The following is a 25,968-nucleotide window of genomic DNA, read 5'->3' on the forward strand; positions in this document are numbered from 1 at the left end:
AGAGTTGAATATTTTTTAGTCAGCGAGCCGGCAACTGGTTTATCAGGATCCAATTGCAGAGTCAAAAACTTGCTGTTGGCTGTACATCCTTGAGGCACATTCTGCAGTGTCGATTTAGGCTTGTATACATGTTGTGAACAGGAATGTTTAAAGTACAGCGTGTGAACATGATTTGGCTCATTGCCATTCAGCCATGAAACTTACATAACAGAGCTGAAACTCTTCATTTGGAAATGTAACTTTTTTATTTATATATTTTTTTTGGAATACAAACATAGAAAGGAGGAATGACGAAAATCAAGAGAAAAGAAGGTAGGTCACCAAAACAATATGTATAAATTACACTAGGCTGTATCATCCATATTAAAGGGTTTGTCGTGTTCAGATTTTACAAAACAGTATACATTTCTCCAGTAATTTGTCCCCTTAAACTGTTGTAAAACTTAAATGTTAATTCCATGAAGCAATATGCTTAAAGATGGTGTAATCCCAAGAATGCAAATTCAGACTAACATGTCAATCAAGATATCCTATTTATAGCCAACATATTGCCAAAATCTTGATTGTAAATTTATCAAACAAAGACTCAATGGAATACAGTAGTGTAGAGCAGGGGTTTTCAAATGGCTTTGTCCAAGGGACCACCATTATAACTAAGAAGCAACTCGGGGACCACTGCTTTGGCGAAATATTTTATTTTGCACCGAAGGAGGATAGATCTATACAGGCTATTTATTTGCATCTCTATCTATTTTGGGAATCTCAGCTACATTTGACATAATTTGGATGAATAAATGATTGACAAAATTAGCTGGAAAATAAATCTTCTAAATAATAAATCAATTTTATTTTTAAAATGTTACAATTATTTCCCATTTCAGCGGCACGTTGTAGCACTGGTTTGCATGTCCGCCTCACAGTTAAGAGGATGCGGGTTCGATTCCACCTCCGGCCCTCTCTGTGTGGAGTTTGCATGTTCTCCCCGTGCCTGCGTGGGTTTTCTGCGGGCACTCCAGTTTCCTCCCAGTTGCCAAAAAACATGCATGATACGCAGATTGAACACTCCAAATTCCCCGTAGGTGTGAGTGCGAGCGCGGATGATTTTCCAATTCCAGTTTTGCGGCCCACCTGCAATGCCGCCACGTACAACTCTGCTGTGGAGGGAAACTTTTGAAGAAGTAATGTACACTTCCCTCATTCCAAGAAAACTGCTGGAATGTGTTTTCGCCTTAGGAAACCACTTTGTTTTGACTTCAGATGAGTCATTTTTATTCAGGAATGCTACCTTGGAATACCTGGAAATACGGATAGTACGAGTTGAGACAGGTTTGGGACATGCTGTTTGTAAAGTACTGTCAACGTAAAGTTCTTTTCACGAGGAACATTCGATAGTCAGGAAGATAAAGTTATTTCTGTTAACACATTTATAGCTAAGTGGGAAAAAAACGAATTTTACAACTGCAATAATTTAGAATTGAAATATTCTGTTTTTTGGATGTTGCAAGTAAGTTGTCTTATTTGTATTAGTATTTCCTGGATTTTGCAAGTATCTTATTTGTATCAGTCCATCAGTCCATCCAGCCATTTTCCATACCGCCTCTGCCCACGGGTGTTGCGGGCGTGCTGGAGCCTATCCCAGCAGTCATCAAGCAGTAGGTGGGGGATACCCTGAACCGGTTGCCAGCCAATTGCAGGGCATAAGGAGACAAATAACCATCTGCACTTGCACTCACACCTAAGGGCAATTTAGACTGCTCAATCAACCTACCATGCATGTTTTTGGGATGTGGGAAGAAACCAGAGTGCCCGGAGAAAACCCACGCAGGCACAGGGAGAACATGCAAACTCCACACAGGACCGGAGCTGGAATCGAAACCACACCCTCCTAACTGAGGCGGACGTGTTAACCCGTACCCCACTGTGCTGCCTATATTTGTATCAGTAATTTATAAAATTATTAAATTTATATATTATATACACATTGTAAAATGGTATTGCTGCAAATATGAAGGTTTTCAAGATTCTCATTTGCTTCCTTTTAACTCATGAAAACAAAGACGTGGTCTAATGAAAATCTTAATAGGCTCCAGCACACCCGTGACCCGTGAGAGGATAAAGCGGTTCGGGGAAAAAAATAATTTCACTTTAATTTGAAATGACAACCGGAAATGTTAAAATATCCTTTCCGGAATGGCGTAACAATCAAAGACTAAAGTCGGCTGTTTATCGTATCGATCAAACGTCTATTGCTGCTGCACCGCTCACTGTAAGTTGTGTTCAGTTGTCCTCCATCTGCTGAGTTTCTGGGTGTCGCTTATGTGGAATACAGCACTATATATGAGACTCGCTCGGTGATGCAACAAGTGGTGCACCTGCAGATTTCATTCTCGGTAGAAAGTTGCAGTGCGGTCTTTGCGAACTCGTTAAAAAAGCTGCAGTTGCACGTCTCTCTGTCGGTTACTTGTGTGTAAACACGTATTACTGGCCAAGACACGCCGCGTTTTGCTACTTTTTAGTATCTTTAAATAAGTTCACCAAAATTCTTACATAGGCCTAACAACACTAGTTGGACACATAATATATATATATATATATATATATATATATATATATATATATATATATATATATATATATATATATATATATATATATATATATATATATATATATATATATATAAATGTAAATCAGCAAATAGAGTATATTTTTGCATTATTTTTCACATTAACTTTGACTAACATTTTTGTTGCAACGCTTAATATGACTGTTTTGGCTTTCATCAGACTACCTAATATTGTGGCCTCTATGAAACCATTTGAAAGCCAAGAAATATGCCAGGAACAGTTTCTCATAGATGGGGTGCAATCATAGTGAAATAGTGGTTTTAGCACATCTTCCTCATGTTCTGAGTTTCAGGGATTTGAATTTCAACTGGTAAACTATCTTAATCCCACGTTCCAAAAACTCACAATTGCCCATATGTGGGATGGTTGTTTGTCTTGGAATAGACTCCATCTCACCCTTGATTCTAATGAAGACAAGCACTATAAATATAATGACTAGATGATTGCGTCTTGAGGGGTTCTTCATCCTCATTGGGCCTGCACATCAACTCCAGACACCTTTAATAACTCATGTAAATTTGTGACATTGGTGATTTACTAGCATGTCAAGACACACGATGACATACATCTAAGCAGCAGTATGTTTTAATGATCGTGAGAATCCAAAATCAAAAACACAAATTTTGATTACTTGCCCAGCCCTTTTGCCACACAATAGGTTGTCTATTGCTCCCATCCTGTCTGTTCATGTCCTGTACTGTTTGCTATTTATTATGATGTTGTTACAGTATATCCCTTCTTAAACCTCATTCTGTTTGACTGCATTTGCAAAAAAATATGCATGTATTAGGATGAGATGAGTGCTACAGACAGCAAAGCAGTTTCGGTATGGTAAGGTATACAGAGCCACCATTTTGTATGATTAAATGGCCAAACACGACAGGTTTAAAAAAAATATCTCATGCTCTGCATAGATTATTAATTTCTTCATCTCAATCAACCAATTTGAGTTGGTTGGAATTTGAAATGCCATACAGATACATGAGAATAGTGATCTATCATTTTTAGGTCACAAAGGTAGTACTTTTAGATAAATATCCAACTTTAATCTAATGAATTTAGAGTGTACACGCATGCACACAAGTGCATGCATATATATATATATATATACACACAATCACACACACAGATTTCTGCACTCAATTTTGGAGCTCATAATATATTTTGGGGTTGCAAATGAAGGTCTATATATTCTAAAACCGCACTATTTTTCTTGTGCTAGCAAGCATTGGTAAGTTCTCAACAATCATCTTTTTTGTTTGTCCCCCCCCTCCCTTTTTTCCCTCCTCTGCACTCCTTGTCTTCACATGCCACCCACAAGCACCACGCTTGTCTCCCCCTCCCTCCTCAACTCTGCCATTTGGGAGTGGTGTTGGAGCAGTCATGTGACTTTTTGTCTGAACAATTGCTTATGTTTGCCATTGGATGATTTCTTTCAAAGAGCGTCGGTTGCGTAGGCAACGGGGAATGGCGGCACCACTTCACATTGCTCTTCAGCTGCCCCCTCCCCTCTGCACTGCTCTAAGCATGTATGTGTCTCTCCCATAGGCAGCGGTGGATCAGGTAGCGCAAACTGTCAGAAGCAGGCTTGTCTCACTCTTCCTCTGCTCCCTCTTCTCCTTTTTCACAAGACAAGACACTCACGGAGACAGGCTGGCTGCAAGAGGTGAGTGACAAAAATGACCACATTGTCTCCGTAATTGTAAAACATAATGCAGAAGAAAGTTGAGTTCTTCTCTGGTTTTGTTTTATTTTTTTCTTATTTAATTGTGCCTTTATATTATTAAGGTTATATTGTGGATTGGAAACTGGATCGATGGGGTGTGTTTTATTAAACTGTGTTTTTTGAAAAGAGTCATACAACAAATTTCAACAAATGTGGGGGAAAATTGTAAATTTAGAAATTTACCTAGTTAGTTTTTGGGACAAATTCATTTGTTATGCTAAGGCATATGAACTTCAATTGGCTTAAATGAATAACCATAAAGTAATGGTAATGTTTCTTCTGTGGTCCATTTTCCTCTTTACTTGCCCGAAAATATTGCCCTTCAGAATACAAATAAACACACGGATCAAAACGTGACCATCCTGAAATGATACCTTCTCTGCTCCCCTTCTTGGGCTCCACCAACCAGGTGGTTGTGTCTGTGTTTAGTTTCTATGGAAACGCAAGACGCCCATTCCCTGCCCCTCCCTTTTCATGCACTCTATCTGATGACCTGAAGGACCTTCTGCTATTCACATACGCAGCATCTGTTTGGGAAAAACTTCACCCTTTCATCAAAAGGCACATCTAAAGGAGGGTTTGCTACTGGCAGTAGTCACCAGGACGAATCTGGCACTAATGCTCTGTTGAAGCATTTGACCAAAACCATTATGTCACCACTGTTGTGCAGAGAATACAAACACATCAGCATATTCGTGATATGTCGGCATGGCATCTGACAGCAAGCGGCACAAACCTTCACACATGGCCATTGTCTAGGAGCTGATGAGTAAGATAGCATATCTGATAACAGACAATCATTAATTCAGACTCATGTGCGGCCAGTCTTAGCTCACACTCCAACCATGAAGAGGATGGTGATGGGACTCTTTAAAATTCAACAGGTCATTATGCTTGCAATTGGGGGGAATCTGTTTTGCATATGTACTCTGCTTGAAAATACAGCATCTGTTGTTGCGGTTGTATGAAAAGAGAAAAGAGTCTTAATATGCAATTTTGTCAACATGTTTGTGTGCAAGTGGGAATACTGTCAAAGAACGACTTTTGTTTTCTTTTTTTTTTGCTTCTTGTGTGCATAATGCATGATCCAAGCTACAAAGGACTTCGAACTTTGACAGCTACCGCTTGGCTTTGACCTGGAAAACCACAGAGGGAAAAGGCTGGCAAGGCTGGGCCAGTGAAAGTGTTGTTCCTGCAGGTGTTTGCATAGTTCTTTTCAACCATATGATAAACAATGTTGGGGGTAAATGCACAGACGACTGATCTGTTAAGGGACCAATTGGAAGACCCTTTGGACTTGACAAATTGATGCAGTACCTTAAAAGTCAAACAAACACTGTGAGGTAAACTGAGACAAACACTGAGCGAGAATGTCCGGTGGCCTCAGCCTTGGTCTGTGTGGGGCTTATGAAGCTTTTGTTCAACTCTGACCCCTGACCTGTTACCACCTGACAGCTCCCAGGCCACAAACCCACATTTCCTGTCTCTTTAGATACCCAACCCCTCCTTTGGCTTTGGTTTTTGTTGAGATAAAGGTAAAATCAGCAGTTCTAACCCTAACACTGGCCACCATCTTGTTTTACAATAAATAATGACTGTCTCAGATGACTGGCTTGCTATTAGTGTGCATTTGTTAAAGGGTTGGTGGGAATGAAAAATGTCATCCAATAGGAATGAGAAAAATGCATTGTTAGAGTTTTATAGATGCAACAAAACCATGGTCACTATCTGAGTTTTGAGCACTGGATGGATGGTTGTCTGAAATTGACCTTTAAACACCTAGTATGTAGATATTGCATTAATAACCAGATATTTGCAGCTACAATAGTCATTTACCTTATTAACAATGTATAGAGTGTATTCTTGATTAGTTTATTGTTATCCTCATTGAAAAATAGCCATTTTATTTAAAAAAAAAAAAGGATATTTCTATGTGACCACAAACTTTTGAACGGTAGTGTAGGTCAAATGTTTAAGTTAAAAGCATTTTGTATACAGGTTCCCAAAAATGTGACACATGTTGTAAAGCCAACCTGAACTGGTTGAAAGAAGAAAAATAGGGCAAAAATGGCAATGAAAAAATTGCCTTGGAAGGATTGATTTATTACCCAAGACTGCTTTCATTAGAACATTTACAGTCGTGTGAAAATATGCGACATGAATCTTGAAAATCCTCAGAAAAGGCTAAAACAAGTATGTGAGATTAAAAAACATAAAAAAATAAAATAAAACCATAATTAGACAGCCATACTATATTAAGGCATTTTTCACATGAAGGGCATGCGTACTATCTCGCCTATTTAGCTTTAAGACTGATTTAAACAATGGCTTTGGAGAGTTTTTGGTAGTATGATGCTACTTTATTCACCGTCCAGGCTTGGTCGACTGTAAGAAGTTGGGAAGATGAGAAGATGGTGTCAACAAGGACGAGGGGAGGAGGCAAAGCGCATTTGGATCTTAATGCTATTCATTCATGGTGCATAAAAGCCAACAAAGACATAATCAGCATGCATTCCCCTTTGCCCTCAACTACTCTGAACCTTTTTTAACCCCTGGCAAACCTACTTGGTCTATTGCTATCATAGCCTTCTTCTCCCCTCGTGGATTTATGGATTGATCACCACTCTTTGGGTGGATGGGAATATATCACTTGGTTTGAGATTAATGTAATTTTTTTGTGGTGATAAATAATGCAAAAACAGCAATTGAATCTTATGAAAGAACTGTTTGTAATACGTTTTAGGGCTTGGTTGTCTGTTTTCTTTGGCGTCTTTGTTGAATGAAGAGGGGCAGACAAGTGGGAGCAAAGAAGGGGGGGGTTCAAGAATGTTTGAGTCACAGAAAATGAGGGATGATATATGTGGGGTTGGACAGAGACTGGTGGACTGAAGAAGGCACAGCAGTAGGAGGTGCCCCGAAGAATGCCTGGAAGGTGTCAGGAAACTTTGGGAGGCTTTGGACTGCTAATCCTCCTCGCAGGCCTGTTGTGTTTCTATCTTCAGCTCTATAAAAGATTTGTGCATGATTTTGGAAATCTCACAAAAAACCCTTGAAAAAATTCTGTGTAGATTTGATGATGGACACACACATTATCCTCTTAAGCTTTATACCCTGTCAAGGTACTGGATGTGCTTACTTTTCTGCTCCTTCAAAATGTCACCCCTCAGCGGCACCTTAACCTTTTCTCACTTTGGCCTTTGGTACAGTAAGTCCTCCAGAGACTTTTACTTGACTGTTCTTTAAGTGATTTGTCTGACAGTACAACTTAGATGTGCCAAAAGCATTGCTTCATAGACCGAACACTAAAGCCCTCAGAAGTGAAAAGAATTCCTCATGGGGGCGAGCCTGGCGAAAGGGTTTGCGTGCGTGTGTGTGCGTGCATGCTTTTATTTGCATCATGTACCTTACTGCAGTTTCTCGTATGCACACATATTTTACATGACTTAACATATTCATAGCAGCATTATGTTTGTTGTTTACGTGTTCATTTGGAATATTATACACCAGATGCCATATAAAAAAATTTTATGAAGTCGGTTTTAACTTTGGCCCGAATTTGATTTACATCATTTGCCTTGAATTTGAAAGAACTTTATTGTATGAAATAACATTTCTCATCTGGTTTAAAAAAATGGATGTAAGTTTGGCAGGTATTGAAAAACAGCGAAACAAAATAATACATCATATCATACTATATCATATAATGCGTCATGTAGAGGTGTACCTAGAAATGCAACTCGGTGCTTGGAGTTAACACGTATCTAAATGGGACAGGGGAACGAAAGCGTCCTCTCTCAGCCTCTCTATTTGCCAATGAATGCTACAGCTAATTATTTACTTATCTTGTAGTAGATGTTTACTTATCAAACTTATCTTTGATAAGCAGACATATGTGATGTCATGCATGCTAAGCTCATGACACCTCTGATCTGCTGGTGAAAGAGGACTTGTCAATTAATCTTTGAAAGATTAAAAAAAAAAACATTCTATCCACATTTCCATCCCTTAATTCCTACAAAAAACATGACTTTATTTCAAATTGACAGTGCAGAACATTCACAAACATCTGATTGGTCTAATTTACAATTACTGTATGTGAATTTTTTTTTTATTTTTTTTATTTAGTCACCACTGCCCTCTGAGGGAGACCATAAATCTGATCCGCAATGAAAATGAGCTTGACAGCCCTGCCATAAAGGGTTAAATTAACCTTGTCAAATACAGTACAGCATGTCTCAGTAAATACAATAATAAAAATTTTACCCAATATACTACTGTACACTTCCTCTTAGTATACTAACCTAACCCAGACAATTCTCCGGGTCAGACATTGCTGTATTTATTTTCACGATGAACAGCAGTCTTTTTGTTCCACACCAAGACCTGTTGGTATCAGGTGCAGTATCAGTTTTAAGTTTCATGGGCGGTGGTCAAGCCCGAAAGTGAAGAGAGACACCAGTTTTGTCTTTGATTGAATTTTTAAGGTGCTTTGGAAACAAAAGAGTTCAGTTTCATGTTGTTTTATGTTGGCTCTTTGCTTAAACACCTTTTTTTTCTACAGTGTAGGTGCACCTGGTCTCCTGTTCTATGATGTCATTCCTGAGCAAAGCAAGCAAAAACAAACAAACCTGACATTCACTTGCGTAATCAGCTGTTCATTTCACACAAGGTCAGAGGTGGGTGGGTTTTTTAATGCCTCTGGTTATAAATTGTGCAAACAGTTTTAACTGCATGCTAAGATGCAGTATATTTGTCAGATAAAAAAAGACAGTATGAGGAAACGGATATAGAGAGAGCATGACGTTGTAAACACTTACCTGAAAAAGGAGGAGGTACCTGATCTGTCAGCACAGCAGGAAAGGGTGGGGAGAAAGAGTGACAGAAGGAGGAGTGACTGATAGGGTGTGCTTCTCTGTGAGTGAGAGAGGAGGAGGGGAAGAGTCAGCCACAGAGAGAGGAAGAGAGACAAATAGAGAGGGGGAAAAAAAGCAAACTCTTCCAGGCTTTCAGATCTTGACTGTGGTGGAGACACCCAGGAGCAGTGCATTCCTGAGGCAGCCAGCCAGACGGAGCAAGAAAAAAGAAGCCACATCCTTGATATCGCTTGGGCACCACGTCCGATTGACTCTGACTGTCGTTGTCGTCCACATCGTCCACACACACTCATACGTACATCCTTACATATGCTCACACACCAGAAGGATTCTGCTGCCAGTTTTATAGGAATTTTGCTCAGCAAGGCAGAGAAGGAGTGTGATCTAAGGAGGCTAAAGACAGAGAAAAAAATATTCTTCCTGGTGAGTGGAAAGTTTTTTTGTTGTTTTTATTTGTTTGAATGTGTCCTTTGAATGTCAGTGCGGGGAAGTTTCTCTAAAGTCGGCTGTTTGCTTTGGAGCATACGCTCTAGCATTTGCATATTGAATAATGGCACACTTGCAGAGAGGAATGACTATGGTATAGGCTCTATATATTTTGAAGCAGATGATTAGACGTCTAATTAAGTACTCTGTGTTTTAACAACTATGACTTTACGGCTGTCTATACTACAACAAACTCGCTGTAGGGTAGACTCAAACCTGTTTGGCGAAACTTCTTTGTACTCTTGTGATTTTTTTTTTTTTTACTTCTCCATGTGTGTTTTTTTTTATAAATTCTCCATGGTTAGGAGCAGTGTCCGTGTTTTTCCGTTGAAAGGGAGCATTCGGTATTAGAACTATGAGACAAGTGCATGCTTCTTGTAGTCAGCTGCTGCTTTTATCACTGGAGGATTAAAGATTAATTCATTGGCAGCCCGAGCAGAGTTCAGTGCTGCATTCCCCAGCCTCATTTAACTGTTAGGGTGCTACATATTTCAAATAATATCATGCAATGCAAGTGTCAAAGACTTTTTAATTATTGACTCTCACATGACAGGCTTCTTGTTAACATTCATCTGTATGCTATTGACCAGGAAATAAACTTCTGATATCAATAGCCGAACATTCTTTCTAACTATTTTTGGGTATCAATTGGAATCTCCCCCACCATAATTATACCTTGTGTTGATGATTGCTAACTAGCTTTGTTATTGTTGAAACAGCTTTTTAGTTTTTTTTTCATTCATTTATAAGTTGCCACTAACACGCCCGAGTGCCTTTAAATGTAAAGGCTGACGTAATAATATCATTGATTACTAGTACGAATGTTTTGTGTTTCCCAGAATCAGTAAAAGGAAGTAGACTTTTTGCATTCTTTACCAGATTATCTCTTCCAAAGCCATATTACCGCTCAAAATATAAAACAGTCTTTAAACTTGGACAGTAATGGAATGTTTTGTGTTTCCCAGAATCAGTAAAAGGAAGTAGACTTTTTGCATTGTTTACCAGATTATCTGTTCCAAAGTGAAATTTCAAAACAATTACTGCCCAAAATATAAAATGGCCTTTAAACTTGGACTGTAAGGTTGTTACACCTTGTGTACCACTATTATCATAGTGTGCATATCCCAAATTGGATATGAGCACTTAAAAAAAGTCTTACAAAATCTTACAAAAAAGTGGAAGCTATTGCAAAGGAGAGAACCAACATTTGAGTTCCTGAAAGTGTACCAGTGCTATTGTCTCTGATAACACAGCAGGGCAGTGGTATGTTTTACTGTTGTGTGATCTCAACTTTTTATACATGTTATAAATGCTTATTTCTTATTGTTCAGCTACCTCAGTCTAAGTGACTTTTCTTATTGTCCTTCCATGGGCCGGTTAAGGATACTGAGAGTGGAGCATCCTCTGATAGTCATGTTCTCCACTCCCTTATTTTACTGTTCTTTCTCTGCATTATTTCATAGATGGCTTTCCATCTTTCTGTCGCTTCTGTCAAAGTGCCTGTCTGTCATTTAGCTCACGTGGAAAGGAAAGCGGGCTCGGCCATGCACAGCACGACTGTTGGGAATTCTTGATGGAAATTTACAAAGTAATTTTTCATGCTGTGAAGTGACTTCATTTCTCGGGTCCTTATCAGGCATGTTTACCGGCTCCCGCAGATGCACTCAGGGCCGGGGGTAATTGGATGACGCTAGGACATGAAATAATATGTCTGCATAGTTTCAGGCTATGATTATTTTGGGAATGTGGTTCAGACCACTTTCTTTGCCTCTGTAAATGTCTTTTTTCTTAAGTGTAGCTCCTTCTAAGTCTCACACTCCTTGTTCCACGTGTCCTTGTGCAATGGGACGGAAGGCTCATGTCAGATCCATTAGGGATGAAAGTACACTGCAGTGATAAAAGATTGATCCAGTCCTCCTTGCATCACATCTCACACCCAGCCCCATCATCCTGCCTGGCACCCCTTTTCCAATCCTAAGTCAACCCAGTTTATGATTTTTCAACTTTTCTACTCATTTAAATAAATCATCCTCACAGAGTTAACTTCCCACGGTTTGATGAACGAGGAGCATACCGTTTTTTTTTTTGGGAGGGTGGCGCCCGTTCAAAAATTATGCAAGCTGGCAGTGACAGATATACACAGTGACAGTATTTCTGTCCCATTATTTTTTGAGGGGTTTGGCAGCTAAGGGAAGCTTCTCATAACTTAGGTGTTTCTGTGGAGCTACGATGGGAAAAAATACATTTGGCTCACAGAACTAGTCATAAAAGAATGGCGTACAGCCCAGTGAGCCCCACTTCACCTGTTGTATCTGAAGAGACAAAGACAACAGACCTATGCTTTGTCAGCTGGGAGACTATAATTACTGAGAGGAATGAGGGGATTTAAAAAAAGAATTTCACTGTGGTTCTGCTTTTAGACCTCAAGATGTTTTAAGTGCCTTTGCAAACACGTTATTGTTGGAAACCAGCATACGTTTTGAAAAACCCTTTCCTTAACCGATGCCATGTTGGCATTTGCTATGTATTTTGTGTGCAACAAAATTTTTTAAAAAATCAACAATTTTGAGAGAATTTATAATGTTAGTCTGGGTTACAATTGATTGTCAACATTCTATGCCCTAGCCTACTTGACACACAGCCATCACCACACTGAAACAAATAAAAAGTTACGTTGAAAAAAAAAATAAACACTCCACAAATGCTCTTGCTTAGTCAACCGGGTAAAGTTTCTTTGAGCTCCCTTCTCTAAATCCCTTTTCATTCAACCAACATATCCTGCTTCGTAGTTGCGCTGCATCAATGATTCTCAGGATTAACTTTCAGAGCTTTGTCCACCGAAGGTCATGTTCCCAAGTCAGTCCAACTGGCCATAAAGTTCCACTTTGAGAATGCTGCCATGGCCTGTCATGGGAAACTTGTTGTTGGCCCAATGGGTTCAGGACTCTTTGTTCTGTCACGTCACTAAAAACCCATTGCCACATATCTACGCTTGTATTTCCTCAACAGGAGAGACAGCTTTTAGTTGAAGGGGTTATGGAGTCCAAGTCTATTTGCCTCCCTGTCCATTGTGAATGTATTGTAGTAAACATCTCGGCCGCCCTTTGGGATGGCCACGTAGCTTCTTTGTGTGAGTGAGCAGCAGCAGGTTGCTCCCCTTGCTCAACCAGCCATGCTGTTTTGACGCACAGAATTCTCTTGGTGGTAAATAAAAGGGTGCCTCTGCCAAAAGCCCCGGACGGTGTGGAGGGGGAGGGTTGGAGGTCAAACACCCAGAAGAAAGAAATGTCTGCCTTGGGACGTGGACGTACTAAATTAGCCAAGTGGACAAATGGCAGGCAGGTGCATTTGACAGACTGGTCGTCCATTTTGCAAAACTTTGTGGCCACATTGAGCATGGATGTAGAGGTGCAGTCTAACTTGTTACTACAGGTGATTGAAACATTGGGGTTCATGGTGTCTGTGTGTGTATTACATATGTTCCTTGTGATAGAAAATACGGCTCTGAGGTTCAGTTGGGAACTTTTATCTTTGCCACACATCCATGGAAGCACACAAAATCTTCGACTCATGCAGTATTGGCAGGCTTGATACTCTGCCTCCCCTTCGAGTAATGACAGGGCATTGAATCCAGTTGTGTATGATACAACCTCATCAAACTATACAAACTATAAATTTGGGTCCAATCTAGCCGCTTGTGATCCTCACCCAGCATATGATATTCATTGGTTTCTGTGAATTTAAAATAGATGCATGTGTTTTAAAGACCCACGTTTTTCACCATATTGCACGGGAAACTTCATTTGTCTAAAATACATGCCTTAACTACCTTTTAAAGGTTGAAATCACTCACTATTTAGCCATCAGCGTGATTATTAAACCATTTTGTGCCTTCAACGGTAATCTTACATATTCAACTGAATTGATGAATGGAATGATGGCTGTCTGGCAGTATGATTAAAGGCCAATGAAAAAAACAATTCTTCGGACCGTGCCGATATGAGTACTTTTAAGGAAGAGGATTAGAGCAGATATTATCAGGATCAGTTGGCTTAGTACCTTTGAAAGTATTATCACCAGTGGCTGCTCCAAAAAAAAAGGAAACAATCCAAGTCCTGCTTAAGTCCTTGAATTAGGACTGAATGAATTTAGTAAAACCTCCTGTTTAAAAATGTTACAAACAGTTATGTTATGTTGCAAAAAACATAATTTTAAGCTCTTTTATTGTGGAAATCTGAAAATCTTACAGGTGCATGCTTTTTTTTTACAGCTTGGCTTCCAAGGTACTTTTAGAAATCAGCACATACGTACATCTTGAAGACTGAAGTCCATCAAATATAAATCTAAATGGATTAATAATAATCACTTTTGTCATTTTTTTATGGTAAATGCAAATCATTTCTTTCTAATATCCTAAAAATATTTTCTTGAGCAATATTAGAAATGGATTTTAAAGAGTATTTGATAAGAGTAAAGAAGAAGGGTAAATGAAAAAAAAAACAGCAGTGAATAATTCATATGAGAAGACGTGGAGGAATGTTTTAAATTACCAATGAGTTTGAGCTTCAAACCTGTGACACTGGACGCTGCGGCAAACGTGAATCCCCTGTGGCAGATGCAAGCACGCATACAGCAACTGAGTGCTACACACATTTGTTCACCTGCAAAAAAACTCAATATTTTGGGAAATTAAAAGTTGACTCTGCAGAAGTTACTTTTGTCCTCCATAAAGCATTAACAACAACTGAGTATCATTTCATTTTTGGCTTTGTGTTTATACTTCACACACACTATACGTGTCAATTTGTGTGTTTAAGCTTGATTGGGAAAGGAGCAGTGTCCTCGTTCCCTGACCAGCATTGCTGACTCATATTGGCGGTGTATAATTACACATGGGTGCTCATCAGCAGTCTGAGAACCTTTTTTTTTTTTTTTTTTGGCTCATCTGACAATATGAACTGCGCTTGGAGGGCTAAGCCCGCGGCTGGCCAACCCACTCATCCTGAGCCCAGCTCTCTGTGGATGCTTGAGCTGCCTGTGCAAGCTACCGTTATCATTCTCACCATTTGCTGCTTGCTGCTGGCTGTGCATGTGTGCGTGTGTGTGTGTGTGTGTGTGTGTATACCCATGAGTCAGCGCAAACAAAGTCCCTGTCTCTGATATTCTCTGCTCTGCTTGGTTTCTCAGCTGATACAAATAACTAAGTGACAAGCCAGGTATTAGTAAGTCTCTTGGTCAGATGAATTATGCAGCAATAATGAAGTGGCAATGCTTTAAAGTATTTTGGTCACATTCTCTGGAGAGTCCCGTTATTATCTTTGAAAAGAACAAAAAGTTACATTTTTCCATCCAACAATGAAATTCTTCATTTCATCTTGTCCCTTGCTTGCTTCCTGCACAGGCCAGTTAAACCATCTTTGTGAAAATGGCTTGTAATGATTCACAGCGGCTGAGGTGTTTTCCACAGTTAGACTTGGCCAAGACTGTCAGTGACAGGTGATACACTCTCACTGACCATGTCCAATTCTGCTTCAGCTTGTCGACGTTAGCAATAAACCCACTTCAGTCATCAATTTCATGCGGTATGGTTTCATGGTCCTGTTCATTTTCACCAGATGTTGACAGACCTCACATTGTCTGTAACAGTAAATAATCATTGCTCTTGCTGGCTTGCAATGCATTGATAGTTATGTTTGTGTCACTGGTGATGGACATATGGATGGATTTTGAATAATTATTCTTTTCTCTCTACTAGGGCTGCCACAAATGATTATTGTGCTATTCGGCTAATCACTAATTATAATTGCGATTAGTCGACTAATTAGGTCATATCTGAATCGTAGGGCATCTCATAAAAAATCAGCCACTCTTATATAACCATGATTAGCTTACATATTTAAGATATGTGCAAATTATGGTGGGACAACTGAAATTGAAGGCAATACTGTGGCCTTAACATTAGTGGTAGTAAATATTAAATTTTAATTAAAATGCAAGCAAAAAGTTCACACTTGGTCAAGCCAGTCATTATAGTCAGCAGGTTAAAGCGTGCAGTGCTTGATAGTGGGCCTCAGTGCAACTATAATGACTAAATCTTATGAGTGTTGTTTTTATTTCCCTTATTGTAAGTCCATTTTCATAACCAATAAAAAGAAAGGCTCAGGCAAACTGGGGACAGACAATTTTAAGCACATTAAGTAAGCACAATTTTAAAAGAAATGTGCTGAGGGAAGAATATATTTATCACGTGTTTCTTAATAGTGAGCTGATAGCAATTGGTATTTTAGGAATTCCGAGCCTCCATTCTAAGAAGGATTACAGCTTAAAATATACAACATATCATGTTCTAGTGTTTTGCATAATTCTTTAAAGCACAAATAAAAACACAATTGCTAAACTATTCAGCTATTATTTTCCCACCATTTATTACTGTCACATTAAATGTCAGTGATTGAGTGACTCATTGAGAGCCTCAGATCTCTGATTTAGTTTCCTGACTCAGTGGTCCACTTCCTGCTGTCTGACCTACACACTGCAAATCTCTGATTAAGATTTATTGATTTGTGTTTGTGGAACATTGTGCTATTTTCAAGCCAGGGGTCATTCTTTGCTTTCTCAAAGCATCACTGGAAGACAGCTGGCATTCTAGTGTTTTGAGTTGAATCTCTAATTATATTCATTTTAAAGAGGCCCAGAGTGAAAATACACATTACACAAAAGCAACCACTGCGCCTCATCAAAATCTATGGAAGGGTGACATCTGTAAAAGACGACGCCATTTCATTTTGATAAAAATGGCGAGTCAAAAGAAAACGTTCCCCTCATTCCCTTAAATGCAAATTGGATCTTCCTATCCATCCATTCCTAATGTCTTTCATCAATTTTTTATGAAGCAGACAAGAACAGGCACTGATGTTATTTTTTTACAATTTTTTGGGAAGGAGTGTTTTCTTTGTCATTTGAGTCATCACGAAACTATTCTTTCCCTATGATGAAAAATGGTGAGGTCTCATCGTCAAGAAGGGAAGTACTGACATTGTGACAAAGTCAAGCGCAATACAATATACTGTTTTTCTTCCACTTTCATCAGTTCTTGTTTGTTTTTATATGTGCCAAGTACAGCCCCTGTCCTACTGAACCACGGACAATTGTGTTTTCGAGTGTTTTCGAAGGCAGCGAGTGTTGCGTTTTCGTCAGAGTTCGTCGAGGTTCGTTCAAGGTTGCAAATGTTTGCAAAACATTTGACATAAGTTCACCAACAATTTTAGTGATTTTTTTTGTTGCAAGGAATTTTGAACAGGTTAAAAAAATTCCCTTGCAACATAAAGTACAGGCGAAAATCTGCCGAGCATCTGGTGAACATTTGCGACCTTGAACGAACCTCGACGAATTCTGATGAGAAAGTAACATTGGATGCCTTTGAAAACAAAGTGATATCTTTTTAATTCTTAAATTGCCATATAAAAGGAGGATTGAGCAAGGAAAGAATCATATGGATGGACTCCTCCTGTTGACCATTGGAAAAGGTACACGTTCAACATTTTCCTCATTGGACTCATCTTTCCAAGAGGTTGTTACTGCTTTAGTACTGCCTCATAAATACTAAAGGAAAACACAGCTGGCTCAGGAGAAAGCCAAATGGGTGAAATGAAAGTGAAAATGCTTGGTCATTAAAGTGGTTAAACGGGATTTTCCCTTTGGGCTCTGAAAAAAAAGCTACCTCATTATTCTAGGTCGTCTCTTCCACTACCGCACAGACGCAGAGGTGAAAAGATCTGCTTTAAAATGAAACTCTAAAGCAAGCATTATTCACTGAAAATATAAATTGATATGCATGGGGGAAAACATGTATGACTCATTCTCTCTGCAATTTCTCAACCAAAACGGTTTAGTGGATGATAATGACTCCCGCTCTTGACGACGGGCATGTTGTGGACTTAAACGGTTTGTTTTTGTCCTCATGGGTATTTGAACACAGCAACTGTGCTCTCCCAGCAGGCTGAAACTTGGGATGACAAAGAAGGAGTGGCTGAATAAAGAATGCAAATCGGGCGTCAGGGAGCACAAAGACAAGCACTTTATTAGTTTTATCAGTCATAACATGTGGACGCAGCAGAATGGCCACAATAATTGGCACTGCACACAACCCAGTGATACCAAAGGCCACAAAAGAGGCAACTGCCTGCTTAGAGCCAAAGCGGAACAACAATAGTATGTCTGCGCTTGTGATCAGCGCGGGCCGCTCAATCCCAGCGTAGTAAAGTCTTTGAGTGTTGTCTGTGCCAATCTCGAGCAGAGCGACACGGACGTTCTTCCACCACTGTACATTGTCATCAAGTAACAATGTCTAACCTACAACATAGTCTTTAACCAGGCAGGGCCATCGTTAGGGATTTTAAGCAAAAACAAGTGCAGTGTGTTTTGACACTGCCGCTTTGTGTTGTAGGACTGAGTGCCCAGATGCGTAGTGTCTGCATTGTCTCTTGTCCTCCTGTTGCTGCAGCGATAGCACTGTGATGACCGTTAATGGCCGTTCTACTTACACATGAATGCAGGCGTATCCAACCTGTGACCAAAGCGATGGTATTACACTTGTCTCTGCAGAATATCAGCCTTGTGCAGAATTTTCTGATACTTTTTGGCACGGTTGATGGAGAGCTGGAATTTAAACGCAAAACCTTTGTTTTTGCTTCCAAACTCAAAGCTGTAAGTCTATTTTTTACAAATATTGTTAACTACCGTATTTTCCGGACTATAAGGCGCAGCAGACTATAAGGCGCACCTTCAATGAATGGCCCATTTGAGAACTTTGTCCTTATATAAAGCGCACCAAACTATAAGGCGCACCATTAATGTATCATGTCAGATTTTTAATCCAAATCAAATCATTCTCCGTTTTATCTTTTTTATTTCAACTTCAGACGCAACAAATTACTTTATAATCACAAAATAATGATCCATAGTCTTTTTGATTTATGATTCATAGTCTTCAGCAGGCCACTTAGGATTGATTTCATGACACAATGCTTCGGGCCAGTTTAAATTTAGGAATTTGGTCCATATATAAGGTGCACTGTCGACTTTTGAGAAAACTTTAGGTTTTTAGGTGGGCCTTATAGTCTGGAAAATACGGTAATCTGTTCAAATTCGTGTTAGCGAGCACTTCCACCGTCCACCTAACAGTTGGGTAGGGAGGAAAAACTGCGCAAACAAGCATTGTTCCCCACTCAGATGGGCTGAAACACGCCCTGGGCTCTGAGCGGTGGTCATCACTTGTGCCTTCAGTGGAATTCACAGAGGAGCCTCTGACTGTTTTTGAAGAGAGACAGAATGAGGCGCAGACGGGGTGATAAAAGGCGCTAGGCGTTTTTTTAGATGACTGATGAGAGAGGAGAGAATGGCAAGCACATGGCTCCAATCATAGCTATTTTCTTTGCCACTCTTCCGCTTCTTTTATCTATTTTTCACATGTATCTCCCAAACCGCCTTGCTCATTGTCTGTCTTCAAGTCTCCCTTTTTCTTTCCCTGTCTTTCATCATACATTCAACAGACAACGTCCTCAAGTAGTTTTATCGCTAAGATGAAGATTTGATCGAGGTTGCTGATTAGTGAGAGCATTTTCTTCATTCCTTTACACTGAGTCAACATGTGACATGTAAGAAGGACATTGTTTCAGGTGAAACTAGGTGTCAGGTTGTTTTGGTGGGTTGGGCAATGACGTATAGAGCAGCGGAAGTGAGTTTTTATTTTTTCATGCAGTGCAGTATACAGGATTGCCAGGAGGATACAACTCATGTTGGAATGGGTGGTTTGGTGGAAGGCTGTGTGTAGAACTAGTTACACGCAAATCTGAGCTCGTACTAATTGCAGAGATTAGACAGCATCAGGTTGTTGTCCAGTTCTCACTCTTATTGCTTACAACAGAGGGAACTGATCGCAACCTGAAGCTCACAGGTCTGTCTGATTCTTGTTCGTACAGCTTATCATGTTTCGCTAACCAGTGAGAACTAGATCTAAATAACATGGGAGAGTGGCATTCTTGTGTTCCCTTTTTCATTGTTTTTGGTACATAGAAACCTTAAATTGGAATAAAAACTAGAGAATGTTTGCATAATTGCATTTAAAACCTAATTTACTGGTAAATTAAGGGCAAAGTTCATCCTCCATTTCAGCTTCACTTTTTACACGTCACCTTAGGCTGTGGAAGTGTTTTGCATTTAATTCAAGTGAGGCAGGTGTTCCGGTATTTCCTGTGACGTGGCTTGCAAAGTGTCATTCCACTGTTGATGGCCCCAAGATTTGAAATGTTGCTTCCTGTATATCAGATAGAGAGAGGAAAAAAAGCCTCTCTGCCAAAGTAGATGATTCTTCACTCCATGGCTCAACCGCACAGGTTTAATTAATGTCTTGCAACACTGTTTGTCGTTCCAAGGAAAAATATTGACATCACTGCAGTGCTGCTTAGTTATGATAAGGAGATTTATTTGCCTACATTGTACTGACTTATTACTATTTGCCATCGAGCTTGCTGGTCCAGTCTTATTGCGGTGACGACAGACCTCCTTTGTGTGATGTAATGTTGCTGCTGCCCAGTGGGTTTGCTGTCTAAACAAGTGGAGAAATAATGGTGGTGTACGGTGGTGAGGTCATGAGGGTAGGCTGGGCAAGGCTGATAGTAGGAATTCTTCCGGCTGGCTAATGAAGTCAGTGCATTCCTCAGAGGCAACTTCTTATTGGCAGCCAACAGAGCACGGCCAGGCACTGAAAGAAGGCCAAGATAAGGTGTGTGTGTGTATGGGGCGAAGGGGGGCTTGAGTTAAAACACCTCCCAATGAGAATTAGAAAGTCAGACGGAAAGAGAACGCCATCTGTTTGAGTCTTGTGTTTTACCCACCGAGATGACATAGTTTCTTTCTTGGTGCCAACTTTTGTAGATAAACCTTAACTGCCTGAGGCTTTCCTCTTTTTATGAGCATTGCAGTATTTTATTACCTTGTTTTGAAGCTTGGCTGTGAAAGTACATACTGACGGAGACCGAAGTCAACATAATGATATTAATTTCGAGGCTAACCTGCCTGGATAGAGGTTGTTGATTTTACCATCTCAAGTCAACTTTGATCCTGCTGACACTGGGAGGACACTTAGAAACACACCATTCCCTTTTTTCTCAATGTTTTTTTCCACCCACACAAACACCCTCCACCAGATGCACGCAAGCTGGAGTTGCTCCACTTCTCCTGTCCATTCCCTTTGGCAGTAAGCTATCATAACGGCTTTGAAGGAGGGTAGCGGAGCGTTTAATTGGGTTACAGATTGCCGGTCATGCTTCTAGGTCCTCAAGATCTTGGCTGAGCTCTTAACAGACCACTAGGATTGCTGCTACACCCTTTATATTCTGGTGTGGTCATAAATGAATTACTCAGCATGAATTAGTAATCACATGAAATGGAACGTGAACTCACTGTCAACACACTCTGTTGTGTGTAAGATAGACACAATTTGTCCACGACTTTCAACACCTGTGTGTCTCTGTGGTCCATCCCATACAGATTTGAGGACATGCATTGCTGAGCTCAGCCCAACTGAACTATAGAGATCACTTTGGAAGACCATCTTACCAATCGGCTCACTTCGTTCGGTCTCGGATGGAACTCAAAGTGTGGGTGGACGGAGTGGTGCGGGTGGTATGCGGACTATCAGAAGAGACATCTTGCCAGGATGTGGTCATCGCTCTGGCCCAGGCAATAGGTGAGTGACCCCAGCTCTTCATATGGCAGTGTCACCTATTTCCATCTAGCCGTACTTTTAAGTGCATTTTTCGGGTTTCACGAGCAGTGCTGAATCAGTTGTTGTGTAAAAAGAAAGGAATCCCAATTTAGTGTTTCAACTGTGCTAACGTGTATGATGGAGAGAATATTGTTAGTTTGTCTTTGTCTCTCCTCTCTAACTAATGTGAGTTCCCAATAATGATGTAGCTGATGAACTCATCTTCATTGGCCACCATTGAAACATGGCTGGATGTTAAAAAAAAAAATCATGCGGACAAAACAGAGGCATAATGTTTAATCTTGAAGTTGCAGCTTTGCACAAAGTTAAGAGCTCCGCTGGATTGCCATGAGGTCATTTTGGATTTGAGTCTGCTCATGTATTCTCTGTCTTTATTCAAGCCATACACTGTGTCTGCATTAAACAATATAAGACCAGATTTAGCACTAGCTACTTTCCACCAGTGATACCTGCTGAGCCATAAGGGAGGATTTGTCCTAATTTCAAGGTCCTAGTGGAAACTTTAGTTTAGCGTTTTTTTCATGTTTGCATTTTTTTGTTCTCAGAGGCATATATCAGAAACATCATAAATTAGCTACAGCCATTCCTTGTTTTACGTTGGTAAAGTACGTTTTTTAGGAAAGTAACAGTTGTTTATGTGCTTTGAACTTGTTTTTTTTTTCCCCCCCTTTGTTCTCAGGTCAGACAGGCCGCTATGTTCTAATCCAACGTCTGCGGGATACAGAGCGACAGTTGCTGGCCACAGAAAGACCTCTTGAGTCTCTAGCCAAGTTAGGCCAACACGGCAATGAGGTTCAGTTCTTCCTGCGTCGCACTGGTCCAAGCAGCAGTGACGGTCCTGGCTCAAGACAAGACAAACTAACCCCCCTGCCCAAGTATACCGAGCCAGACCTTTTAAAACGCAGCCAACCCAAAAAGTCACTCACATTCAACCTGGGCCCATCAACATCTCCCAGAGCTAAGCAATTTCAGAGGTGTCCTCAGGATTCCCCAGACCAGAGAGCTTCACCTTCGTCTTCTCCCATCCCTGCATCTCCTCATGCTCCATATCCCTCGCCGCCAATCGGCCCATCCAAAGAGGAGGTCTTTAAGGCTGTTCTTCAGCAACAAGAGAGATTACGGGCCATTGAAGCACAGCTGGAAACCCTAGAAAGGGAGTCTGATACATGGGAGCGCCACTATCCATCTCTGTCTCCTTCACCCATCACCGATGCTCACTTCCAAGAGGAGTTGGACACTCTGGAGCAAACAATGCGGATGAACCAGGCTGAGCTCGCCCACGAGCAATATTGGGAGGAGGAGTTTCAAGCGGAGACGGAGCGAGAGCGAGGAATGAGGAGAAAGCTGGGCGACCTCCATGTTCAGCTAGATGACTGCGGAAGGCGGCTCCATGAGTTCTCGGTGCGCTCCTCTCAACTAGAGCAAGAGATTCAACGAGAAAGTCAGATGGAAGCCAAAAGCAAAGGTCCAGAGGAGTCCCTTGATGCAGTGAAAGCAGAGCTCCAGAGCCAGGAGAAGCATGGAACCGAGTTGGAGGAGCACCTCTCTGAGACTGATAAAGCTCTGGGGAAGACAGAGTCTCTGCTGCAGGTAAGGAGAGAGGCTCTAGTTTTGGAAAAGGGACTGTGAAGCCGTGATTGGCTACGATGTTTTTTATTTGACTGTGTAGATCAGACCCTTTTCTACCTAGATACAGACAGTATCCCTCTCCTCCGCGTACACACTGCAGCAGACAGCACAAAGACAGTTACCAAATACAAACGCGTTTTCAAGTGAAATTAAAACTTTTGGAATTCATCTTGTGTATTGAACTAACAATATTCAACCACTATTCCACTAACATAAGAACATTTTATTACATGTTATTACAGGAACATTAGGTGTTTTGCTTAGCCATCTTGGCATGTCTCATTTTGTATACATTTTCTAAACACATACACATTGTCTATTGAATTATTTCTGTACGATATAGAAATGAGATTAAAGGGACTTGTTTTCGAGCACAAGAGCTTCACTTTATTGGATCAACAAAGACTTATCTTGGTTATTTATTTAGTGATGAATGTTGTCTTGGGTGCGGCTATGTCAATAAACGCTTAACGAAGTTGAAAACTTTCCATGTAGGCCACGTGAAACCAAAGACTTTAATATCCGTGTCATGAGCTCTTGGAGGTTACATCACTGATGGTGTGTTCAGGAGCATCCTGGAGATGTATTCCAGCCAAAAAAAAGTACAGCGACAACTTTTAGTCAGGAGGTTTGACCATTGTGTCCTGTTCCAAGTCATCGTTAAGTAGTTGCAAAAGTAATTAAAGAATAATTAAGAGCTCATTTGCCTTTCAGGAAGTCATTCCCTTGGCGGGCCTCTGATTGATGGTCTGAGACTGACTCGTTGTCATAGTCATCAGTGCAACTATATACAGTAGGCTTGCGTACCAAAACCAACATATTAGGCTTCTGGTCTTTTTTTTTTCCACATGCAGGTTTACGTATATTTAAATTTTGAATTTCCAAAACGCCCTAATATGCACACAGTATTATCAGTGTAGCAATTATAGTGGAGATTTATCACTGGAGAAATATGCTTATTATTACCATGCAAAAAAAACGAAGAAGGCACTGTCAACCATCATGGCCTCTAGACTATTTATTGCTATAGGTGTGATGAGTTTAACTTTACTGCCATTAGGTTAATGGAGACAGACCTGGAGGTGTGAAATGCAGCAGGCTGCCACAGTCAAATTACCCCCCCCCCCCCCACACACACAGACATGCACACACACACTTACACGCGGTTGTTTTGCATGCAGCATTTGCATACAGTAATTAAACAAAGAGAACCAGTTCATTGATCTGTGAGTGTTTTCATTTTCAATAACTGAATAATATCCCAGCATTTCCCCTATGGGTTATAATAAGTAAAATGAATACGTGACACGGTCTCCCTGGCCTCTCAGATCAGTAAATGAATCACGCAACTGAGTTTAACTGTTCCTGTTATTTGATGACATGACAAAAGCTAATTGAAGGTTGTAACGTCGCTGAAACGATTCACTGCGGATGTGTCTGCTAATGGTGACCCTGCAGGCTCAGTAGTATCGACTTCCTCACTCTGATGCCCCCCTATGGCAGGAAATACCACTAGCATCAGTAATGAGGTGATGAGTCCTCTAATTATATATTCAATAACACACTTAGAAATGAAAACTTCCGCATTCTCAACACATTTGTTATTTGCCACTAGTGTTTGGCACGATTTGCCATCTTCTCTTATGTTACCTTCTATTTTTTTCTTTTGTTTTTTAATCTTAGGCCAAACAGGACGAACTGGAGGAGTTGAATAAGGAGCTGCGGCAGTGTAACCTGCAGCAATTTATCCAACAAGCCGGCGTCCTGCCTGCACACAGCCACTCACGTACAGACCTCCAAGAGCAACTGGAGCAGTTAGAACTTGCACATCTTCTCCAGGATGGATACACAAATGGCAGTAAGGGCATAAGTCCGAAATATTAAACTGTTTCCTGTAGATTTATTCTTGACGCATGTTTTTTTTGTTTGTCCTTATAATTCTAGCTGAATCGCCACCTCGTCCTACTGCCAAGCAATTTCTGGGACACCCACGCAACCTACAGAACCCCCTCGTGTCCAGCCTCAACCCTGAGGGTGTGTATGTGTGAGACCCTGCCGCCTTCCACGTCCATCCCGCTCTGCCCCTCTCCTGCCCTGCCCGCACCTCCCCCCCTCCCTCCCCTGGTTCCTGGGACTATTGCCCCCCACCCATACTTTTCTCCATCCTGGCTTCTTTTGGGTTTGAGGCTGCTGTTTTTGGCATTGGGTTGTGGAAGCATTTGTAAGGTGGAGGTTCCTGCAACTTCTCAACTGCCTTCCTCGTGCTCTATTTTTCAAAGCTCCACTAAACAATCCTCTCTGATTCCCCTTTGATTTTGTTTGATGAAATTTCACATTCCTTCTTCCAATGACATTTTCTTTATTTTTCTTTATTGCCCTAATCTGTTATCTTTCCTTCTGTTTTTCTTCTGGACTATCTGCTTTCTTTCTTATGTTTACTTTTGTGCATTGGCACACTTAACACTAACATAAAAGATCCGTACCCTGGCCAAATTTTCACTGACTGAAGTTTTACTGAGTTTGTCTGTCTGTCTCTGAGTGTGTGTGTGTCTCAAAATTTGGCCAGGGCATTAATCAGGACAGCGTTCTTACAATGTCGCCAATTCTCATTATCTCCTGATTGCTGCCTTTTCCACTGTATTGCCACAATGATAGCACATGCATAATGTACATTTGTTTTATTATATGTAAAGATGTGATTCAGTTTATATGTGAATGCTATTTATGTCTGAGGGGCTGGGTGTATCCCTACTCCACTGCCTTGTACTTTGGTGACCATCAACATCCAAAGAGCAAGAGCCTTTCACAGAGGGCTCTGCATGTTTTGCACTGTCCCAT

General features: G+C 40.6%; 1 protein-coding gene and 1 long non-coding RNA gene across 2 annotated transcripts in view; one reads left to right on the forward strand and one right to left on the reverse strand.

Annotated features, from left to right (window-relative positions):
* LOC148396514 (ras association domain-containing protein 7-like) overlaps nucleotides 1-25,968 on the forward strand; it is a 26,834-nt gene continuing 866 nt past the window's right edge. The window contains exons 1-6 of the mRNA XM_088378606.1: nucleotides 1-312; nucleotides 4,176-4,293; nucleotides 21,264-21,462; nucleotides 22,181-23,091; nucleotides 24,814-24,988; nucleotides 25,075-25,164. Of these exons, the coding sequence (XP_088234732.1) occupies nucleotides 21,360-21,462; nucleotides 22,181-23,091; nucleotides 24,814-24,988; nucleotides 25,075-25,164 (1,279 nt within the window). The 5' untranslated portion in view covers nucleotides 1-312; nucleotides 4,176-4,293; nucleotides 21,264-21,359. The remainder of the gene's footprint in view (nucleotides 313-4,175; nucleotides 4,294-21,263; nucleotides 21,463-22,180; nucleotides 23,092-24,813; nucleotides 24,989-25,074; nucleotides 25,165-25,968) is intronic.
* LOC148396515 (uncharacterized) lies at nucleotides 6,422-9,606 on the reverse strand. The gene is made up of 2 exons (XR_015859050.1): nucleotides 9,171-9,606; nucleotides 6,422-7,357 (listed from the first exon to the last, which is right to left on the reverse strand). It is a non-coding gene; the product is annotated as an uncharacterized LOC148396515 (long non-coding RNA).

Source organism: Syngnathus floridae, chromosome 6 (genome assembly GCF_059516105.1).
Source record: "Syngnathus floridae isolate MCC-2025c chromosome 6, RoL_Sflo_1.0, whole genome shotgun sequence".
NCBI classification, from domain to species: Eukaryota; Metazoa; Chordata; class Actinopteri; order Syngnathiformes; family Syngnathidae; genus Syngnathus; species Syngnathus floridae.